Here is a 23,500-nt window from a genome sequence, read left to right as displayed (position 1 = left end):
GATTTCTCATTGGCTATAGCAGTCAATTTTATCCTCATAGTATTTTTCAATACGTCATTCTTTAAGGATTGAAAGAGTTTTAGAGAAGTTTGGAGTGAAAATGCTCTCCAGTGCTATTTTTATAAAAGTAGTTTGCCTCTACTATTTAAAAATGTATTAACAGTTTTTGTAAGCAGTGCTAATTTGGCAAAATGTAGCAAATTTAAGCAGTCCAGAGTAATTACAGTTTTCATTTATATATATTAGATGAAAGGAAGAAGTGGTTAAATATAGACCCAACAATGTGGCTAAGCGAATCAATCTTTTGGAAGCTTTATGGCAATTATTGCAGGACAGTTATCCACATTCCCAAAGGACTTAAAATATTGCCTCTGAGGCTGGCAGTCTATGATCGATTTACATATAGTTGAAATCAATGCATTATTAAAATTGTTTCCCAGTCCCAAACATCTACCCTTCACTTATCATCTGTCTACCCATATTTCAAAATGTAAGCCTCAAGCTCTCTCTCTTTTCTTAGCCATGCTAGAGTCTTTACTTTTCTGAAGGCACTAAGGTTATATGCAAAGGTTATGGTTACCCACACACCCACAGCTGACCCACTAATGAGTACTGCACACAAAAATGCCAAGAAATTGTAAGATCTAATGTGAGTTATACACTAGTATTCAGAGAGTCTGTGCTAAAATTCATGGGGCCCAGAACAAAGTGGTTTTAAGAGTAGGCTATACATATAAGACCTACGAAAACTGGATGATAGGCCAAATTATATTTATTCAAACAACTTCATTTATAAAACTTACCAATTCAATTTAACAGTCAATTATAAACAAAATACTGCTAGTAAGTTAATTTCCTGCCGTTTAGAGAACTTGTACATGCATGCAGCTGTTTAACAGAATTAATAATCTTTATCTTTTCACTTACAGCAAGTGTTAGTAATGTAGGTTACATTATTGACCCAGTTCAGCTTTGCAAAAAGGAGAAACCATGAGTACAGGTACAGTCATGTGATTTCTGCATCACAGCTTCCAGACTGGCAATATCCTTCTTGGTTAAGTGGCCTTTTTATTATTGATATTTTTAATTTAATTATAAGTACAGTATAAACATTGTGAAACGCACTATGAAATACAACGTGCTTAACTTGTCTTAAGTTACCTTCCAGAAAACAAAAGTCAGGTTCCACCGAGATTTGAACTCGGATCGCTGGATTCAGAGTCCAGAGTGCTAACCATTACACCATGGAACCACGCTGTGTCGTTGCATGCATAGATGAGTATTCAAACACTGTTTCAAGTAATAGTCAATGTATAATAGCTACACATAAATCGTTTTCTTTATTACTAAGGATTTTTATAAAATCACATCGTATTACAAACAACCAGCGTATAAAATCATACAGGTTAATAAAATCATTATGCAATGTAACTGTTATTGTTCTCCAGTCCGGATGATGGCGATAATGCGCTGTTCACAATAAGCAAACCACACCACGAGGTAACTTAAAGCAGGTGAGAAATGTTTTGTTTTACACACAACAACGTGCATATTTTTGCTTTGCGTTTTGCTCAGTGTTTACATTTACAGGGAGCTCTTAGATGTTCTTCAAAGCTTTGTTTATATGCGTGCACCATTGAATGATTGCAAAGTAATGTGGTGCAATGTTATGTGTTGGAAATATTTAAATGTTTTAATGCTTCTTGAACGTAATTCGCAGGCAACATTTGGAGCCAGCTGCAAACTATATTCCCGAAGACGCAGTGAACCTTTATTTGATCCCACATCTATATTAAAAATTGCAAATGCCTAACCGATGTGTAGCTTATGGCTGTGGGAAGTTCAGTGGGCAAAATGTTGCAATGTTCAGATTTCCCAGGGACCCCGAGGAGTTCCGTAAATGGGAGGAGCAGGTCAAGAAGACCCGAAAGAAATGGGTCGCCAAGACGTACTCCCATCTATGCTCTGAGCACTTCAGCAAAGACTGCTTTGATCCGAAATCTGCTGCAAAGACGATGGGATTCAGAGGGCTGAGACTGAAGGATGGAGCTGTCCCGACTGTCTTCATCCGACCACCGTGCAGTAACTGCGGAGGAAGCGGTGTCTCCTGTTCCTTTTGTGCGAAGAGGAGACGCGGAGCGACCACTGAACCTCAACATCTCGCATCAGTGAGTATCCCATCATCACTCTTTCTTCTTTTAATGGAGACTCTTTGAAAAAGTCCGAGGCTAGGTATGGAGGCCCAAACGTGCAAAAACTAAATAAATATAATAATTGGAAAACTACTAAAGTTTGAGGCCAGTAAGATTTGTTAAGAAAGAATTCAATAGCCTACTTTTATTCTGCAACATCAGATTTAACTGATCAAAATGAACAGTGACAGTACAGACATTTATAATCTATGTAAAATAAGTAATGTTTTAGTGCTGTCAAACGATTAATCGCATCCAAAATAAAAGCTTTTGTTCACATAATATACTGTGTGTATATATATATATATATATATATAAGCACACACATGCATGTATATATTTAAGAAAAATATGTTGCTTATACAAACCCGATTCCAAAAAAGTTGGGACACTGTACAAATTACGAATAAAAAGGAATGCAATAATTTACAAATCTCATAAACTTATATTTTATTCACAATAGAATATAGATAACATATCAAATGTTGAAAGTGAGACATTTTGAAATGTCATGACAAATATTGGCTCATTTTGGATTTCATGAGAGCTACACATTCCAAAAAAGTTGGGACAGGTAGCAATAAGAGGCCGGAAAAGTTAAAAGTACATATAAGGAACAGCTGGAGGACCAATTTGCAACTTATTAGGTCAATTGGCAACATGATTGGGTATAAAAAGAGCCTCTCAGAGTGGCAGTGTCTCTCAGAAGTCAAGATGGCAAGAAGATCACCAATTCCCCCAATGCTGCGGCGAAAAATAGTGGAGCAATATCAGAAAGGAGTTTCTCAGAGAAAAATTGCAAAGAGTTTGAAGTTATCATCATCTACAGTGCATAATATCATCCAAAGATTCAGAGAATCTGGAACAATCTCTGTGCGTAAGGGTCAAGGCCGGAAAACCATACTGGATGCCCGTGATCTTCGGGCCCCAAGACGGCACTGCATCACATACAGGAATGCTACTGTAATGGAAATCACAACATGGGCTCAGGAATACTTCCAGAAAACATTGTCGGTGAACACAATCCACCGTGCCATTTGCCGTTGCCGGCTAAAACTCTATAGGTCAAAAAAGAAGCAATATCTAAACATGATACAGAAGCGCAGGCGTTTTCTCTGGGGCAAGGCTTATTTAAAATGGACTGTGGCAAAGTGGAAAACTGTTCTGTGGTCAGTCAAATCAAAATTTGAAGTTCTTTTTGGAAAATTGGGACGCCATGTCATCCGGACTAAAGAGGACAAGGACAACCCAAGTTGTTATCAGCGCTCAGTTCAGAAGCCTGCATCTCTGATGGTATGGGGTTGCATGAGTGCGTGTGGCATGGGCAGCTTACACATCTGGAAAGGCACCATCAATGCTGAAAGGTATATCCAAGTTCTAGAACAACATATGCTCCCATCCAGACGTTGTCTCTTTCAGGGAAGACCTTGCATTTTCCAACATGACAATGCCAGACCACATACTGCATCAATTACAACATCATGGCTGCGTAGAAGGAGGATCCGGGTACTGAAATGGCCAGCCTGCAGTCCAGATCTTTCACAAATAGAAAACATTTGGCGCATCATAAAGAGGAAGATGCGACAAAAAAGACCTAAGACAGTTGAGCAACTAGAAGCCTGTATTACACAAGAATGGGACAACATTACTATTCCTAAACTAGAGCAACTTGTCTCCTCAGTCCCCAGACGTTTGCAGACTGTTATAAAAAGAAGAGGGGATGCCACACAGTGGTAAACATGGCCTTGTCCCAACTTTTTTGAGATGTGTTGATGCCATGAAATTTAAAATAAACTTATTTTTCCCTTAAATTTATACATTTTCTCAGTTTAAACATTTGATATGTCATCTATGTTGTATTCTGAATAAAATATTGAAATTTGAAACTTCCACATCATTGCTTTCTGTTTTTATTCACAATTGTCCCAACTTTTTTGGAATCGGGTTTGTATATTAAATTTATATATTATAGAAATTACATGAATATAAATATATACATGTAAATACATATAAATATTTTCAAAATATACTCTGTATGTGTTTTTATTTATACATAAATATACACAGAACACACACACATACTGTATTATGTAAACAAAAACTTTTATTTTGGATGTGATTAATCGTTTGACAGCACTAATTATATCAAAAATATTAAGCAGCACAACTGCCATCAGCATTGATAATAATAAGATGTGTTTCTTGGACAACAAAACATTATATTAGAATGATTTCTGAAGGATCATGTAACGCTGAAGACTGAAGTAATAGCTGCTGAAAATTCAGTTTTGCCAACACAGGAATAAATCAGATTAAAAAAAATGTTTAACTGCTTTACACCATTACTTTAAAATGTAATATTTCACTATATTTTTAATCAAACAAATGCAGCCTTGACGAGCCAAAAATACTTAAAAATATTATTCCAAGCTTTTGACTGGTGGTATGTATGTTTTATTACTACTTTAACCATTGTTTTGATTAATTAATAAATAACTTTGCTTTTCCTAAAAAGGATGAACAGGAATGGACATTTCTGAATGATGGAGAAGAAGGAATATTTGATGGAGAACACCACAGTCAGCAGAATTCCAGTGATGATGATGTTAATAATTCTATGACACTTTCTTCCTGTGCAGAAAGTGATGGAATGGGTAAATTCAGGAACGCTTGTATTAATAAGCATGCACAAATGCATGCCATGGACAAGTATATGTAAACCCAACTCAATTTTATGTCTCTGCAGTTACATGTGAAATGTGTGGAACCAAAGGCACCACGGAAACCTTTTTCTCCAGGTCCAAGCGATTCTGTAGTGGGTCATGCTCACGTTCATACTCACGTTCATACTCATCCAACTCAAAGAAATCCTCAATTCTTGCACGGCTCCAGGTGGGAATGTCTGGCAAAGTATATATACCCACATTTATTCGAACAGTGATTCAATTTTTGTGTGTTTCATGTGTCCAGGGAAGGCCACCCACTAAGAAGGCATCACACAAACTGTCTCTGAAATCACAGACTGAGGCTTCACCCTCAAAAGTCAGTGAGCAGCATCAGGAGAGCAGAGCATTTGGACAAGATGGTGAGAAAACACACAGATTACTCTTATGTTTCACTACAGTGAGCTATACAAATGTCTAACTGTTGTTACTGTCTATGTCCAAGCTACTTTGGCTGGGTTTGACTGGGGTAATTACCTTGAGAAAAGTGGTCTCCTTGCTGCCCCAGTGTCCTGCTTCAGACATGTGAGTGTTTTCTATCCACTGTGGTTCTTGCAAAAATGTTCCTGTTAAAAATAAATGTGGTGAATGTTACAACAATGTGTAAATGCCCTTCACATTATTGTTGCTATTGCATGATGATGGTCAATCCGTGACTCCCCGCATCACAGGTACCACTCTGCGCTCAATGGGACAACATCTATGTGGGGTTAAAAGTGGAGGTTCTCAACACTCACACAGCCTTGCCAAGTAAGGTGTACTGGATCGCCACTGTTGTACAGCTGACAGGTATATAATTCCATATTATTAATATTTGTAATAAAATAGAAATATATTTTGAATAATTATGCTATTATTCAGAAGTTTGGGGTTGGTACGATTGTTTTGTGTGTGTGTGTTTTGAAAATTATCTTATGTTAACCAAGACTGCATTTATTTAATAAAAGAAAATACAGTAAAAGCAGTAACATTATGAAATATAATTGCAAAAAAAAACTTTTTCTATTTTATTATATTTAAAAGTGTCATTTATTCCTGTGAAGGCAAAGCTGAATACTTAAGTCTTGCTGATTTAGTGCTCAAGAAAAAATTATTTGGTGAATAGAAAGTTTAAAAAAAGATTTGAAATAGAATGAGATTATAAATGTCTTTACTGTCACTTTTTCCAATCAGTTTAATATGGTCTTGCTGAATAAAGGTATTACTTTGTTTAAAGACACTTACTGACCTCAAATTAGGAACATAAGTGTGTTTTATATTTATATTTTATCAAGTCAATATAATTTGACTTGAATTTTGAGTTTGCTGTCTGTATCAAATGAGTTAAACAAGCTTTGATATAAAAAGACAATAAAGAACAATACAAAGTAAACAAACTATCAAACTAGCCTGTCTGCACAAAAATACAAAAATACAGTGTAGTCTGACAGTGGTTACACTGACTGTATGTTTATATGACATCATGTTTTTAAGCTACACATTGACAGAGTGGTTTATTAGGTTGTAATAAGTGTTGTACACTTTGTGTTGTAAACATTGTACATTTCTTAGTGTGCAGTTAAATTAAATTATGGGTACTATTATGTGATATTGTGCGTTAATTAGATTTGTTGTGTTTCTCTCAGGCTATATGGCTCTTCTGCGTTATGAAGGCTTTGAGGATGATGACAGCCATGACCTGTGGTGTAATTTAGGCACGGCTGATGTTCATCCTATTGGCTGGTGTGCAGTGAACAGCAAGCTCCTGGTGCCCCCTCAAGGTGAGTGTTTACGCCATAGGTCACTGGGTATAAATTCTATAAAAATGCTAAATCTTGATTTTTATTTTTAATTTTTTTCCCCTATAGAGGTCCACCAGCATATTAAAGACTGGAAATCCTACCTGATGGAGAGCCTGGTTGGAGCGCACACTCTTCCTGTTGACTTTCATGTCAAGGTGGCAGCACTTAAATATTACTATTCCATTGATACCATCTGTTTTTCTTTCATTTCTGCATAACTGTTATCCTCTGTTTCCCATCTGTCTGTGTTTCAGATGGCAGATAGTTTGAGGTGTCCGTTCAGGCAGGGGGTTCGGGTGGAGGTGGTCGATCGCTCGCAGGTGAGCCGTACTCGTTTGGCGGTGGTGGATACTGTCATAGGAGGCCGACTCAGACTGCTGTATGAAGATGGGGGACTGGGACCCTCGGGTGAAGTGCTCTCCGATTTCTGGTGTCACATGCAGAGTCCTCTATTACACCCTGTAGGCTGGTCTGAAAGAGTGGGCCACTCAATCAAAGAAACAGGTGAGAAAAAACTGTGAGATACAGACAGATAAACAAAATCGTGGTACAAACATGCAGAAAATTTGACATGAGCAAGCTGAAAAAAACTGATCCCCACACATGACACACATTTGAATTTTCTTGTTATCATTCATAATTGTCCAATAAAGATATGGTTTTATAAGAAGAATCTGTTCCTATGACTTATTTATTTGTTGGCTTGTATTAGTGAAATCATAGCCAGTCGATGGAAGGGTATAACTGAAGTGAGGGAGTGAATTAATAAAACGTTACCACAAATGAATTAATCTTGGGACAAATTCTTAATTTGTCGTCGTCATAATTTTTATGTCATGTGCAGGGCTTTGTAGAAAAAAGGAAATTTGTATTATTTATTTATTTTTGTAAAGATGAATAGGTTACACTTTATTTTACGGTGTCCTTGTTACAGTGTAATTATTCATTTAAACACTGAGTAATATTACTACATGTACTTTACTATATGGTTAGGATTAGGGTTTGGCTTAGTGTTACTTGCATGTAATTATGCATAATTTATTGTTATTAAAATAGTAAGTACATGTAACTTGTAACAAGGGCACCTTAAAATAAAGTGTTACCAATTAATATTTTCCTATGGAAGCAGGTTTCTGGCTCATATTAAAAAATAACCTTTTTTCATACTATTTTGTTACTTGTTTGTCTTAGGTTATTTGTAGAAAATATCATGCATATTTCTCACACAGATACGAGTGTCAACATGAGTAGCCATCCAGCATTTCGCAAAGTCCTTCAAAACAGTGTGCCAGATCAGTTCAAGAAGGTTAGTGCATATACCATTTCACTAAATGTTAAACTAAAATTGTCACTTTGTTAAATTTGTTACTTTAAAAATCTTACGGCATGTAATATTTTACTATGTATGTATAATTCCTTACTCTATGCAAACAGTTGAGGACAGTTTACATGGGAGATAAGTTTTTTGAGGAAGGCATGAAGCTTGAAGCAATTGATCCTCTGAACCTTGGGAACATCTGCGTTGCATCAGTCCGTAAGGTACGATACAGCCACAGTTTATTACATTTAAGTGAACATTTAAGTTGCTTGTTTAAAGTATTTGCATTGACCTGGCTTATCTTATCACTCAGGTGTTGCTGGATGGATACATCATGGTAGGCATTGACGGTGTCGAGATCGTTGATGGCTCTGACTGGTTTTGTTATCATGCCAGCTCACATGCCATTTTACCTGTTGGATACTGCGAGAGCAACAACATACCTCTTACCCTACCTCCTGGTAATGTCTTCAACTTCTAAAATCAGTAATTAAGTAAAAGAAATTGTTGAAAAAATGTTGAAATTGCCTCCTTTCTCGTTAGGTTATGATCATGCCACATTCTCATGGACAAAATATTTAGAAGAAACAGGAACTGTAGCTGCTCCACGAAGACTTTTCAACACAGTAAACCTTTTATTTTGATAGTTGAACCATATACAATGTTAATGCATATGTGAGTTTGTTTTAAGCTCATCTTGTGGTCCCTCCCTCATGCGTCTTTCCCAGGATGATGTAGGCCATGGCTTTACCTCAGGTATGAAGCTAGAGGCAGTGGACCTCATGGAGCCACGGTTGGTGTGTGTGGCCACTGTTAGGCGCTGCGTAGGCCGGCTTCTCCTTCTTCACTTTGATGGCTGGGAGCCTGAGTTTGATCAGTGGGTAGACTGTCAGTCTCCTGAAATTTATCCTGTGGGCTGGTGTGAAATCACTGGCTACCAGCTGCAGCCACCCATCGGCCCAGGTAAAATAATTGTCATTTTCAGAGTTCATATATGCTGTCCAACATTTGGTTGTTATATTTTGCCCTCTTGTGTAGAACCACCTCAGGGTCAGGAACGCTCACACACAAGTAAAAAGGCAAAACCTTTTATGGGAAGGAGGAGTAAGTTTAATTTTTGGTTACATCGATAAATTGTTGATTCTTAAACGATTTAAATATTTAAAGCACATGATGGGTATATTCATCAAATTTCTCTTAACTAGTTTTATATCGTGTAGTCAGTAGCTTCCTTTCATTCTCTTATGATTCTGTATTTTTCACTTTAGAGCGAAGATTTGTAAAGAAAAACATGAGTAAATGCACAAATAAAACCCAACCCGCACATCCCACTGAGAATCCAGAGACGAATCGATCACAAGAGGCATCAAACCCTTCTGTCACTCCACTTACCTTACAAATAAAGACTGAACCTGAGGAAGAAAGTATGTAGCAATCTATTCATTCAAAAAATGTATATTCAAAAAAACGTGTATGTACTAAGTTCTTACATGATTTGCCTGTCTCTACAGTTATTGCAGTAAAAGTGAAGGTGGAGGAAATGGAAACCCTTTTATTATCCAAAGAAAGTGACAACCCAGAACGCTTCACAACCTTCAAACAGGAGGACTCAGTTTAACCCTACTCTGCTTATATATAATATATATATATATATATATATATATGCAAGAGTGTGAAGCAGATTGTCTATTTTGTGGGTTTTAATATTAAACACTAGTAGACTGTTTATTAATCATTAATTTTTGTTCTGAAATAACACTGGAAGCCATTTAACTCAACCAAGCTGTTAAGTGTAAACCATAGGAACAGTTGAGTGATTATATTATTACTTTATTTTTATACAGTTATTTTTTTTCACATTACTGAAATCTTCTATTAAAATGACTTCATTTGTGTTAAGGCACTTTCTGACTGAACTCATTTTTTGCAACAGAATTAAGCCTAAACAATCTTCAAATTCTTGGTGATTTCAAGGTATATCACCAGAAGTGTATAACTGTTTTACTGACCAGTGAACTAGCATAGTACATTCCTTTGACAATCAAGCAGGTTAATTGAACACTCTAAACAGTCATATGTGACCCTGGACCACAAAACCAGTCATAAGTGTCAATTTCTCAAATTGACATCATCTGAAAGCTGAATAAATAATCTTTCCATTGATGTATGGTTTGTTAGGATCGGACGATATTTGGCTAAGATACAACTATTTGAAAATCTGGAATCTGAGGGTGCAAAAAAATCTAAATGCTGAGAAAATCACCTTTAAAGTTGTCTAAATGAAGTTCTTAGCAATGCATATTACTGATCAAAAATTAAGTTTTTATTAGTAGGAAATTTACAAAATATCTTCATGGAACATGATCTTTACTTAATATCCTAATGATTTTTGGCATAAAAGAAAAATGGATAATTTTGACCCATACAATGTATTTTTGGCTATTGCTACAAATATACCTCAGCGACTTAAGACTGGTTTTGTGGTCCAGGGTCACATATATATAAAACAAACACCCTCAATAATAAACTGTTTAAAATGGGCTTCAGGTTATATTTATCTACATCAGTTACAGTGATGTAAATACAGCAGAATCACACCGACTTCCTTTTCTTCGTGGTACTTTTCTGCACTGTATTAGGTTTTGCAGTTTTGCTTGGTTTGCCTTTGATCTTGATGACTTTTGGAGGACGGATTAAAGCAGATTCAGTCTTTGTGGCCATGGTTGGTTTTAGGTGCTGAATAGGAGGAGGCTTTTCCCCTGGGCAGCTCTTAAAAACATGGACGTCTTTGACCTTTTGACCTCTGAGTTCTGGTGGATGGCCACAGGTGGCTCTGACCTTCAGATTCACTTGCTCGATCCACCTAGTGGCAGAAGGAAAAATATAAGGTCAAAAAGAACAAGCATCAGCAATGCAATGATGGAGGTCAGTTCAAGCCACTCTATGATGAATAATCTGTAAAACCATAACAAACTCCTTTGAACCGGAGCAGTAGTAACTTTTTTTAACAGATAAAACTCAAAAATGTTCTCAATCTTTTAAGATAAAGTGTTGTACTATGAAAGCATACTTGCTGCATCCCCAGTGATGCACTACACTTCCGCACTCAACCGTGCAGTGTATAAATGATATAGTTATTTTGTCATTAAACAATTGAGTCTGACAGCCACTTGCCCTGCCCGATGTCATTTAAAGTTGCAACAGTTGAGTGCATGAAGTGTCCCAACATTCCACGCTTAGTTTTTTTCTTTAAGTGCATCATCCAGGTTTTTAAAGTGCACTTTTTGGGGGGAATTTTCAGTGTGAACACACTACTCACACTATTTATACTACAAAACAGCATAGAATAGTGCATTAGTATGTGAATTGGGACGCACCTACTGTAACGTGTATGTGTAATAAGGCTGCATTTGCATGATCAAAAATCTAGTAAAAAACATATATATATATATATATATATAACCGTATATATTCATACCCTTAACTCAATACTTAGCTGAAGCACCTTTACAGACCTCAAGTATTTTTTTGTTTGATGTTACAAGCTTTGCTCATCAGCATTTGGCAATTATCTGCCATTCTTCTCCTAACCTCTTCATCTCTCAAGCTCTGTCAGGTTGGATGGGGGCAGACGCACATTTTCAGATTTCTCCAGAAATATTTGATTGGGTTCAAGCCCAGGCTATGGCTGGGCCACTCAAGGACATTCACAGAGTTGTCTATAAGCCACTCTTGATGTCTGTTTAGGGTCATTGTTCTGCTGGAAGGTGAACTTTCTGCCCAGTCTGAGGTTCTGAATGCTCTAGACTGGGTTTTCATTAAGGCTATCTCTATATTTTGGTGCATTGAGCTTTTCTTCTACTCTAGTCCCTGCCGCTGAAAAACAGCCCCATAGCATGAGGCCGCTACCAGCACACTTTACTTTTGGGATGGTACTCTGCATATGTGTATATATACAGTCATGGCCAAGAATATCGGCACCCTTGGTAAATATGATCAAAGAAGGCTGTGAAAATTAATCTGCATTAATCCTTTTGATCTTTTATTTAAAAAAAATCATAAAAATCTAACCTTTCATTGGATAATAAGAATTTAAAATGGGGGAAAATATAATTATGAAATTAATAATAAAAAATAAATAAATAATTTAATAAACATTGGCCACAATTAACAGCACCCTTTTATTCAAAACTTTTTGAAACCTCCATTTGCCAGTTTAACATCTCTAAATTTTCTCCTATAATACCTGATGAGGTTAGAGAACACCTGACAAGAGATCAGAGACCAGAATCTCTCCAGATCCTTTAGATTCACAGCTCCAAGTCGGTGCTTCTTCTCTTCAGTTCACCTCACTCATTTTCTACAGGGTTCAGGTCAGAGGACTAGAATGGCCATAACAGAAGCTTGGTTTTGTGCACAGTGACCCATTTTTGTGTTGTTTTTGAGGTTTGTGTTTGGATTATTGTATGGTTGGAGGATCCAAACATGGCCCATTATTAGATTTCTAACAGAGTCAGTCACTTGTTGATTTTTTATCTGTTGGTATTCGATAGAATCCATGATGCCATGTGTCTAAACAAGATGTCCAGGACCTCCAGCAGAAATATAGGCCCACAACATCAAAAATACAGCAGTATATTTCATTGTACACATGGGCTACTTTTTATCCCTGTGTTCACCAAATCCATCTTGAGTGCTTGCTGCTAAAAAGCTAATTTTTTTGTTTCGTTTGACCATAGAAGCCAGTCCCATTTGAAGTTCCAGTCGTGTCTGACAACTGAATATGCTGGAGTTTGCTTTTGGATGAGCTAGGAGAATTTTTCTTGAAACCCTCCTAAACAACATGTGGTGATGTAGGTGCTGTTTGACAATTTTTTTAAATGTTTTCTGACCCTGAGAATCAACTATTTTCTGCAATTCTCCACCTGTGGTCCTTGGAGAGTCATTAGCCACTCAAATTCCCCTCCTCACCGTGCATTAGGACGATATAGACACACGTCCTCTTCCAGGCAGTTTCGTAACATTTTATGTTGATTGGAAATTCTTAATTATTGCCCTGATGTTGAAATGGGAATTTTCACTGTTCTAGCGCTTTTCTTAAAGCCACTTCGCTAATTTGTGAAGCTCAGTTATCTTTTGCTGTACATCAGAAATATATGCTTTGGTTTTTCTTATTGTGATGGATGATTAAGAGAATTTGGGCTTTGTTTTCCCTCCTATTCATATTTCTGTGAGACATGGCTGGATAAGTAATCTTCCTGATTTATCTCAATTCCTCAGCATAGCCAATAGCTCAGAACAACTTGATGTAACAGAAACTATGAACTCTCTCTTTTCTAGCACTTTAGATGCAGTTGCTCCTTTACGCTTAAGGACGATCAAAGAAAACCCTAAAGAGAGCAGCCCGGAAAATGGAGAGCAGCTGGAGGAAAACAAAACTAGAGGTATTTCGTATAGCTTGGCGGGAAAGTACCCTATCCTACAGAAAAGCATTAAAAACTGCTAGATCTGATTACTTTTCGTCTCTTCTAGAAGAAAACAAACATAACCCCCGGTATTTATTCAATATAGTGGCTAAATTAACGAAAAATAAAGCATCAACAGATGTTGGCATTCCCCAAGAGCACAGCAGTAATGACTTTATGAACTATTTTACTTCCAAGATCGATACCATCAGAGATAAAATTGTAATCATGCAGCCGTCAGCTACAGTATCGCATCAAATAGTGCACTATAGATCCCCTGAGGAACAATTCCACTCATTCTCTACTATAGGGGAGGAAGAATTGTATAAACTTGTTAAATCATCTAAACCAACAAAATGCATGTTAGACCCTATTCCATCTAAACTACTAAAAGAGCTGCTTCCAGAAGTCATATATGCTCTTTTGGCTATTATTAATTCATCATTGTCATTAGGATGTGTCCCCAAAACCTTCAAATTGGCTGTAATTAAGCCTCTCATTAAAAAAACATAATCTGACCCCAAAAACTAGTTAATTACAGACCGATCTCAAATCTCTCTTTTCTGTCAAAGATAGTAGAAAAGGTAGTATCCTCACAATTATATTCCTTCTTAGAGAAAAATGCTATCTGTGAGGAATTCCAGTCAGGATTTAGACCGTATCATAGTACTGAGACTGTTCTCATTAGAGTTACAAATTACCTGCTCTTATCATCTGATCGTGGTTGTATCTCTTTATTAGAGCTACTGGATCTTAGCACTGTGTTCGACACTATCGACCACAACATTCTTTTGAATAGACTAGAACACTTTGTTGGCATTAGTGGAAGTGCCTTATCATGGTTCAAATCGTACTTATCTGAGCGCCATCATGTTACCCTTGGGGGATATTATCAGGAGGCATGGTGTTAGCTTTCACTGTTATGCTGATGATACTCAGCTCTATATTTCTTCGCGGCCCGGTGAAACACACCAAATTGAGAAACTAACGGAATGCATAGTCGATATAAAAAACTGGATGACGAGTAATTTCTTACTGCTAAATTCTGAAAAAAACAGAAGTGTTAATTACCCCCGGACCTAAAAACCCCACATGTAATAACCTAGAACACTATCTAACAATAGACGGCTGCTCTGTCGATTCTTCGTCATCAGTTAGGAACCTAGGTGTGCTGTTTGATAGCAATCTTTCATTTGAAAGCCATGTTTCTAGCATCTGTAAAACTGTTTTTCCATCTCAAAAACATATCTAAATTGCGACTTATGCTCTCAACGTCAAATGCAGAAATGCTAATTCATGTGTTTATGACCTCAAGGTTAGACTATTGTAATGCTTTATTAGGTGGTTGTTCTGCACGCTTGATCAACAAATTACAGCTGGTCCAAAATGCAGCAGCTAGAGTTCTTACTAGAACCAAGAAGTATGACCATATTAGCCCGGTTCTGTCAACACTGCACTGGCTCGTATAGATTTTAACATCGTATATATTTTAAAATCTTGTTAACTACTTATAAAGCCCTGAATGGCTTAGCTCCTTAGTACCTGAGCGAGCTCTTATCACATTATAATCCTCCATGTCCGCCGCGTTCTCAAAACTCTGGCCGTTTGATAATTCCTAGAATATAAAAATCAACTGCGGGCGGCAGATCCTTTTCCTATTTAGCACCCAAACTCTGGAACAATCTACCTAACGCTGTTCGGGAGGCAGACACACTCTGTCAGTTTAAATCTAGATTAAAGACACATTTCTTTAACCTGGCTTACACAACACACTAATACGCTTCTATTACTCAACCCCATAACACACGATGTACTCGTTACATCGTAAGAAGAATGGCATCTACGCTAATATTTGTCCGTTTCTTTCTTATTCTGTTTCTCAGTCCGTGTCCGGATCAGATGGTGGATCGGCGCCGGGAGATGAGGAGGCCGGGACACCTAGACGAGCCCCGGGGACATATCCCCAGTGAAGACCTAGACTTTAAATGCAATAAAATAAAATAAAATACCTAACTACATAATACTATTATTGTTAGAAATTCCAACAATATAAAATAGAAATAAATACATTTAATTAAAACATGAAGTAAACAAATAAACAATTGTCTCCTGGCCAGAGGAGAACTGGCCACCCAACTGAGCTTGGTTTCTCCCAAGGTTTTTTTTTCTCCATTCTGTCACAGAGGGAGTTTTGGTTCCTTGCCGCTGTCGCCTCTGGCTTGCTCAGTTGGGGACACTTAATTTCTAGTGATTATCGTCAATTTGATTTCACAGATACTATTTAAACTAAACTGATCTAGACAATAACATCTCTGAACTCAATAATGAAATGCCTTAACTGAAAATTGAGTGTTTAATCTTATTTTTATACATTACTGACACTCTATCCTCCAGTTTGATACTGTTAAGTGCTTTGACACAATCTGTATTGTTAAAAGCGCAATATAAATAAAGGTGACTTGACTTCATTTCATGTTCATAATCACCCTGGAGTGCTCAAAATTGTGAATATGAATGGGAATATACTTCAGATATCTTTTACACAAGAATTTCTAGGGGTGCCAATAAATGTGTCCAACGTGTATTTGAGAAAAACATTTATTTCATGATATTTCCCCATTTTAAATTCTTCTTATCCAATGAAAGGTTAGATTTTAGTAAATTTTTAAAATAAAAGATCAAAAGGATTAACAATGCAGATTAATTTCCACAGCCGCCTTTGATCATATTTACCAAGGGTGCCGATATTTTTGGCCATGACTGTATGCGTGTGTGTGAGATTTTCTTCCTGTGAAGGCAAAGCCTAATTCATAATTTTTAATATTTTTTAAAATATTGCTGCTTTGTTTTGTGGAAACCATGATACACTTTTTTTAGGATGAAAACAGTGCAAAAGAACCAAATTTGTTTGAAATCAAAACCTTCTGGAACGTAATCGATGTTATTTTTGATCAATATAATACATCCTTGCTTAATAAAAGTATTTTCTTTTTTTAATTTTACAGTAACTCTTAACTCCTATTAACGAAGAATGAAAAATACTTAAACAGCCTTAGTATTGTTAGTTCATGTTTCCTAATGTAGTCAACTAATGTTGACGAATGGAACCTTATTGTAAAGCGTTACCAGTTTTACTGACCCTACACTTTTGAATGGTGGTGTTCATTTTATGAAAAAAAACTCACTTGCGAAGAGGCAACAGTGGACAATCGCAGACCAGTGGATTCTCTGCCAAGTTTATGACCTCGAGTCCTGTGAGTGGCCCCAAGTCTGGCAGCTCCTCAAGTTGGTTTCCTTCAAGAAACAGACTCCTCAGACCAGACCCCAGTCCTGCTAGTGAATCTTTAGAGGCCTTCACACAAAAGGCAAGAGATAGAAGAGAGATTTAAATGTAGTTTGGCATTCCTCTTGTAGCATTAGAAAAAGTTTTGTCCTTACCTTTTCTAAACCCATATGATTAAGGTAAAGATGTTTAATTGTGGCAGCAACTGGCAGAAAAACCCCTGTTCCGATCCAGCGAATAGGGTTACGGGAAAGATTAAGCTCTGCTAGGCTGCTGGCTTTAGAAAGGGCCTCACTTGGAACCTCCTTCAGTTTGTTGCTGCCTAGATGAAGAGTATCCAAGTCAGGTGCAGGATCTAAGGCCCTGGAAGCAACTGCTGTGATGGCGTTAGACGTGAGATAGAGGCCCCTCAGTTTCTCAGCACCTGTCAGGATCCCTGCTTCTAGTTTAGTGATAGCATTATTCTCCATGTGCAGAGCCAGCAGACCAGACAACAGCCTGAATGCTCCTTTGGGGAAATGGGTGAAACGATTCTTCTCCAGATGGAGGTAAGTGAGATGGGGCAACCCCTTGAATGCCTCGGGACTCAATGAAGTGAGGTCATTTTCTGAGAGGTAGAGGTAGACCAGACTCTTCATACCATTGAAAGCCCCATCTTCTACCTCATGGATCTTGCAGCGCTGCAAGTGAAGGGACACCACTTCCGTAGTGCCTGGGAAACTGTTTGCAGGGACATAGTGGAAATGGTTGTCCCGCAAGTCCAACAAGCGCGTGTCCGGTGAAAAACCACGGGGGATCTTGGTGAGGCCTTTGTTTTCACAAGATGAGTGGTGGTTCTCAGCCTGCAAAATGTATGTGGGTCAATGACAATAGTGTTTTTTTAGTATTTCTTTTTAACGTTATAGCTTTTGTTAATTTGTTTTTGCATTATTTTTTATATTTTCTGGTTTTACCTTTGTCATTTTTTATTAGTTTTTGTTTTCTTTTTAAACATTTAAATATTACAATAAAGTTTGCATTTTTCATTTTAATTTGTTATTTTAGTATTTCTACTTAATAAAATAAATGCAGATTTTTTTAAAGCATGCCAATAAAATTTAAATGTGCACACTCTTTATGAATTTTTTTATAATATTTGCAAAAATGTCCTGTTGTGAAAACAAAGCAGAAAGTAATAACCTTGTCATTATTAATCATTATTTAATTAAAGAAGGCTATAGACACATTTTCCATGGAACGTTTGTTTATTCATTTATTTTTCAAATATCTCAAATGATCAGGTTTGCACCACATGGCATGCCTTATGATAATGGAAAAATTATTTGATATAATATTAATAAGATGAAGAATAATACACTATAAAAGAATAATTTATAAAATAAGATTGCTCCTCATTTATGATGCTTTGTAGTCAAGTCATTGTAAAATAAATTAAGTGGAAAAAGGTCTTGTCACTGACCTATGTAAAAGGCATTTCGGTTACTCTATTTTTGCATCTACCCCAGTAAGTTTTCACTCACCTCACACTGACAGTTGGCTGGGCATTTGACTTTATCTGGAGGTGGGGTTGTGGGCAGTGTGGGCAGTCTGCTCAGCTCCTCCAGCTCGGCCTTCAGCATGGCCTCCTGGCTCTGACAGCGCAAATCAGCGGGCTGTACCGCCTCCAGATTCTCACCGGACAGATGTGCAGGACCTCCACACGTACCACCCAAGCGAACACGCTCCCGCATCGCCCACTCACGCAAAGGCCGCATGTAGCAGCTGCAGTAGATAGGGTTGCCTGCCAGATTGAGCCGAGTCAGTTTGGGAGAGCCAGGGGCCATTGGCTGCAGGACGCGCAGCTGGTTATGGCTTAGGTCCAGATGAGCGAGACGAGGAGAAAGCAGGATAGCTGCGTTTGAAAAATCCTGCAGGGAGTTATGATCCAGGAAGAGGTGAGTGAGTTTGGACATAGATACAGACTCCTCTCCAAGGTAGGTCATGGGGTTGTAGCTTAGCTCTAAGCGAGTTACTTCTGGAAGTCTGACAAAGGGATGAGTGAAAAGAAGAGTAAGAAATAATGCTATTCTTTTAAAGTAAGTTTTAAAATATTTTCTAAAATGATTCTGTTATTATAAAAACATACTGTAGCATTTAAAATATTTTATGAATATTTATTTATTGTGGAAATAAGTAAATTGTTGCCGGTTGGCACATAGCTAACTGTTGACACGTTTTTTAACTATTATCATAACTATATTTTAACTATTTAACTCTTAAGTGAATCACAATAAGTTTCAATATGTTAACATTATTCTGTTATACATTAAGCATCAACTAACAATGAACAATTTAAGTTTTTTCAGCCTTTATTAATCTAGGTCAGTAGTTCTCCACCTTTTTAACTCCAGGGGCCCATTTTTGTTTTCCATTTTTATGATTTACTTTTACTTACAGTGGTGGCCAAAATTATTAGAGCACTTGGCATATTTAAGAGGTTTCAGTTGTTTTTGTTGAATTGGCCATTACAATACCCATAAAACGAATTAAATATCTACAAAGTCATCATTATGCTCTATAAACCATAGAATAGTCATCATAAGGAGATTTAAGTAATTTTTCTTACAAAAAAAAACAAGCCAGACCTACTTCACTTTCAATGACACACAATCATGTTCCTTCACAGAAGAAGCCAAATTACTTGTGTAATCATTGTCAGGTGTGATCGTGGTTAAATTGATGATGATGCAAGAGTCTTAGGACACAGCTGTGTGATTCTATTGAATGTACAAGGCCTATCCTGCTCATTAAGTGATTGGTAAGATCAGAGGGATGTTTCATAAAAGATGCTAAGAAAAGCAGGGATTAAAGTCCAAAACCTGACTTGAAATAACCACATCAATCGGGACTAAAGCGGTTTCATAAACGACAATTCAAGTTCACGCAATCTGACTAATTCGATCCAGGTTCAATGAGTCAGGATAATGTGGCGTGCATGCTTATTCTTAAGCATGGATCAAATCAATCCACCATGGCAAACAGCGAATACTTGTGCTGTTTAATGCATTTGAGACATTGTGTTTTCCTCAGTGCATAACTGAGACGTCACAGGTATATTTTTCATCTGTAAATGTTAGAAAGTCATGCAAATATATCCATTTTGCTGTCAGGAGTGGGCGAGGCTTACACGAGCTAACTAGTGCTGCTGCGCGCATGCGTGCCACACAGATGGAGCAGAATAGAATAATTGCGCAGGAATTCTGAATAACATATACATTCTTTAACTGTTGGACATTAAATGTGACACATAGAATTTTAATCCTACATATAAGTGTACTGATCGGTCACTGCTCCCCAGCCGTAGCTGGGGTTTGCGGGGCCCCGGTGCAGGTTGTACCTGTGGGCCCTGTTTGAAATAGTTTAATATATGTTTGTTCTATATATTTATTTGTGCTATTTACTCAATGTTTACGTTTTTCAAGTTTGTAGATGTCCAGGTACAGAAACCAAATAATCAAATATAAAATAGCATTGCATAGTCTTCACTGTATTAATTAATTATAGATTAATTCTTGTTAAACTACAAAGTAGTTCAGTAAAGGGCTGGGAGTGATTTTCTCTGATTTAATTTCTTGGATAAACATTAAGGGCACTGACAGCAGCTAGTAAATTAGGTCACTTTAAGAGACAATACGTCCAATTTAATACACATCCGATTTTTTTTCTCAACTGTTTACTTTCACTTAAGTTTACGTTTGCTCTCTATGTGCGCAAATGATAAGCTTTCGTGGCAACGTGCAGCAGTGGTGCATTTTTAGGATCCATCTGGGAGTCATCTTATTGGGCCTGGATTTATTTTCACCACGACCATGACCCTAAACATTCTTCTAACTATTGCCAGAACTACCTGCGACAGAAGGAATCTGCTGGAACATTGAAAATTATGGACTGGCTCCCTCAAAGTCCAGACCTCAACCCCATCGAGCAAATTTGGGGCGAGTTGGAAGATAAACTGGACAGATCTATTGTACATTCAAAGGAAAGCCTTTGGCTTGAGTTGCAGAAGACATGGGATAATGTTGAAGTTCTCAGGAAATATATTGACATTATGCCAGAGATGTGCTGCTGTAATTGCTGCAAAAGGTGGACATACCAAATATTTAAGTTAAAATAGGATAAAAACAGTATGACTCACTTGATCTGATATTTGTTGTGCTCAGAGCAATCATCTGCATGTTTCATGAACATTATGAAATGAAATCATGTTTTGGAGGCCAAAAAGGTCAGTATTTTCCAGATCTGTCAGGTGTTCTAACAATTTTGGCTACCACTTCCTCATATATCTAGATTTTTCAGGACCGTAAGAACTGAACTGTTTCTTCAAAGAAAAAAGAAAATGATTGGAAAGGTCAGTTAAAATTAGAAGATTTTTAATTTGGTGTTGTTGGGCTTATTTTAATGCTTGTTTGCTCTTACTTTAAACCATTTAAGTCATTCTGAGGCCCCCCTGGACTCACTGATCAAGGTTAATGTTAATTTATAAAGACTGATATTTTTTATAAGTAGTTCATTAAGTTAGTTCGTGGCATCTAAGTCAATAACTTAAACCAAGAATATTTCTTTAAGCTTACCTTGTCATCGTCTCAGTGGGAAAAAATTGCAGTTCATTGTTATCCAGACTCAAACGTGTTAGAGTAAAGAGGCCAGCAAATGCTTCTGTTGCCAGATAATTAACAGAATTGTGACTGAGACGTAGCAATTTGATGTTCTGCAAACCCTGAAATGCCATGTTAGGTATGTACACCAATTGGTTGTGTGTAAGTGAGAGGAGGTTGAGAAGGCCAAGCTGTGAAAAAGCTCCAGGCTGGATCTCCTCCACTCTGTTTCGGTCAATAATTAGCTGCTTCAGCGATGAAAGCCCATCAAATGACTCCTTTGTTAGGAGAGAAATATATGAGATGCATGCAAAGATTGTCCAGGACAAAACTATGAAGACCAATTCATCAGGTCTTGCATTTCTCACCTGGTACAGGATCTCAATCTTGTTGTTGGCCAGGTTGAGCAAGACCAGCCGGCCGAGTCTGCGGAAAGCTCCTTCTCGCACCCTTTGGATGTTGCTGTTCTGCAGCGACAGGTGTGTGAGGTAAGGGGTGTGTGTGAACGCCCCTTTAGGAAGCTCATGCATGTCATTTCCTCTCAGGTCGAGTTTCACTGTTATCTTGGAGATATACAGAGGGCAGCATAAAATCAATGCATTACATAATCTATAGAAATTCAGTAAAAAAAAAAAAAAAAATAAGGCCAAAGTGATCAGGGTGGTGCAGAGATTACCTCATCAATGGTAGGTGGCACCTCGGTGAGATTCTTGTTGACACAAGCAACTGTGAGCTGGATGTTGTCACAGATGCAGAACTTTGGGCATTTGCCAGACTGCACAGTATGGAACTTCAGGGCAAGTAACATTATTACCGACAACGTCAGAAAGCTAAACATTTTGGTCTTTCTGCGTAAAACAAAAGGTAACACCAAGTAACAACTTAATTTACCTTATTCAGGTTAAGGAAACAAATCAGCAAGCTTAATAAATTCGCCAACGCTGCAGGATTTGAGGATTTAGCGTTGAGCTCTGTTGGTATGTTTGAACTGGCTGGATTGAAGGCATTCACATAATTTATGGTTGAATGCAACTCCTTCACTGCCTCACAACTGAATGTCAAAACAGGCACTTCAGGAGCAGACTCCAATGTGAAATCTGACAATGAAATCCTCTTATAATACCTATATTTCTACATTTATTCATCCAAAAAAAAAAAAAAAGGTGTAAATAAGTTATGACAATAACACTGGGATACAGTAAAACAAGTATCAGCTTCATAATAAAGATAGATATAACCAAATAGGTGAACTAAAAGGGTAATACATTTTGGAAAGGATTTCGATATTCGATTAAATCAATTTATTGATCAGATTTGTTGTCCAAAACAATGTTCTGGTATTTATGTAAAGTCTGCTTCTTCAATAATGGCTTTGATTCGGTTTTTACATTTAGTTGAAAACCTTTTAATAGGCTGTTTGATGGCAGGTTCTCGGTGTGACAACTTGCCCCATACTGTGACTATATGCCCTGCTATTGAGTGTGAAGTTTATTTTACAATGTGTAAAACATGTTTCAACATTCGAAATAACGCATTACATTTACAATATTTCACATTTTAAAAGGAATAAAACATTTCAATAACTCACTCTAAAAACGCAATAAAAATGTTCCTCACCTTCTGTAGGAATAAATATGAGACTCTCTCAAGGTCTTAAATTTCCGTCAAATGAAGCCAAGCCTATGGAATCGTTCCGTCATAAACAAAATACTTGCAAAATAAAAATTCGAACAAATGCGGAGAAAAGTGTTACATAAAAACAGTTTTAAAACGCTACTTCTTACGGGGCAGCGAAACCGAAGCAGCCGAAAAAAATGATTTTCCGACTGCGAAATATGTTCGTTGCGTCCCATGAGACTTCAGACCACGGCTCTGCAGCACACAAAGACGCGCACTGTTCTCAGTCTGGCCATCAGTCTCTCATAAATAAACCACTGGAGGAGAGAAGATTCCCTGCAAGTGGTTCAACACCTATATTCTTTTCCGAGTCAAGATACTGAGAAAATCTCCCGACAGGTTTGCTGGACCGCTCAAGGCTCAGTGAACTTGGGGCATTTGTGTCACTCAGGGGTTTGGTGTAAGTGCAATGGAGTGAGAGCTGAAC

At 37.4% G+C, this 23,500-nt stretch overlaps 2 protein-coding genes across 3 annotated transcripts; one reads left to right on the top strand and one right to left on the bottom strand.

Moving 5' to 3' along the window:
• The first annotated feature begins 1,656 nt into the window (after positions 1-1,656).
• On the top strand, positions 1,657-9,775 carry LOC306857692 (lethal(3)malignant brain tumor-like protein 2). Of its 2 annotated transcripts, XM_079397751.1 has the most exons (17): positions 1,657-2,168; positions 4,708-4,846; positions 4,939-5,084; positions 5,163-5,277; positions 5,361-5,440; positions 5,587-5,704; positions 6,541-6,675; positions 6,763-6,851; positions 6,951-7,200; positions 7,926-8,002; positions 8,131-8,235; positions 8,328-8,475; positions 8,558-8,640; positions 8,743-8,977; positions 9,053-9,118; positions 9,283-9,438; positions 9,526-9,775. In XM_079397751.1, exons 1-17 carry the CDS (start codon positions 1,806-1,808, stop codon positions 9,630-9,632), a joined length of 2,412 nt encoding a protein of 803 aa, XP_079253877.1. In that variant the 5' UTR covers positions 1,657-1,805; the 3' UTR covers positions 9,633-9,775. The 2 variants fall into 2 exon arrangements, with proteins under 2 accessions (XP_079253877.1, XP_079253876.1); XM_079397750.1 differs by having other exon boundaries at positions 8,743-9,118.
• A 52-nt stretch (positions 9,776-9,827) lies between these two features.
• On the bottom strand, positions 9,828-23,226 carry LOC306857695 (chondroadherin-like protein). The gene is made up of 8 exons (XM_079397754.1): positions 23,014-23,226; positions 22,073-22,244; positions 21,765-21,959; positions 21,373-21,674; positions 18,283-18,784; positions 16,918-17,604; positions 16,665-16,831; positions 9,828-10,877 (listed from the first exon to the last, which is right to left on the bottom strand). Exons 2-8 carry the CDS (start codon positions 22,232-22,234, stop codon positions 10,607-10,609), a joined length of 2,286 nt encoding a protein of 761 aa, XP_079253880.1. The 5' UTR covers positions 22,235-22,244; positions 23,014-23,226; the 3' UTR covers positions 9,828-10,606.
• Between the last annotated feature and the right edge of the window lie 274 nt (positions 23,227-23,500).

The sequence above is a fragment of the Barbus barbus genome, assembly GCF_936440315.1.
Source record: "Barbus barbus genome assembly, chromosome: 38".
NCBI classification, from domain to species: Eukaryota; Metazoa; Chordata; class Actinopteri; order Cypriniformes; family Cyprinidae; genus Barbus; species Barbus barbus.
Note: the sequence above shows the minus strand (reverse complement) of the source record. Positions and strands in the feature narration are given on the sequence as shown.

Excerpts from the sequence above, each read along its gene's own strand:
- LOC306857692 (XM_079397750.1), top strand. The coding sequence starts at position 1,806 with ATGCCTAACCGATGTGTAGCTTATGGCTGTGGGAAGTTCAGTGGGCAA. Across the intron at positions 4,847-4,938 it reads TGCAGAAAGTGATGGAATGG|TTACATGTGAAATGTGTGGA; the intron begins GTAAATTCAGGA and ends ATGTCTCTGCAG. Across the intron at positions 6,676-6,762 it reads GCTCCTGGTGCCCCCTCAAG|AGGTCCACCAGCATATTAAA; the intron begins GTGAGTGTTTAC and ends TTTCCCCTATAG.
- LOC306857695 (XM_079397754.1), bottom strand. The coding sequence starts at position 22,234 with ATGTTTAGCTTTCTGACGTTGTCGGTAATAATGTTACTTGCCCTGAAG. Across the intron at positions 18,785-21,372 it reads CCCACTGAGACGATGACAAG|ACTTCCAGAAGTAACTCGCT; the intron begins GTAAGCTTAAAG and ends TCCCTTTGTCAG. Across the intron at positions 17,605-18,282 it reads CAGCCAACTGTCAGTGTGAG|GCTGAGAACCACCACTCATC; the intron begins GTGAGTGAAAAC and ends TACATTTTGCAG.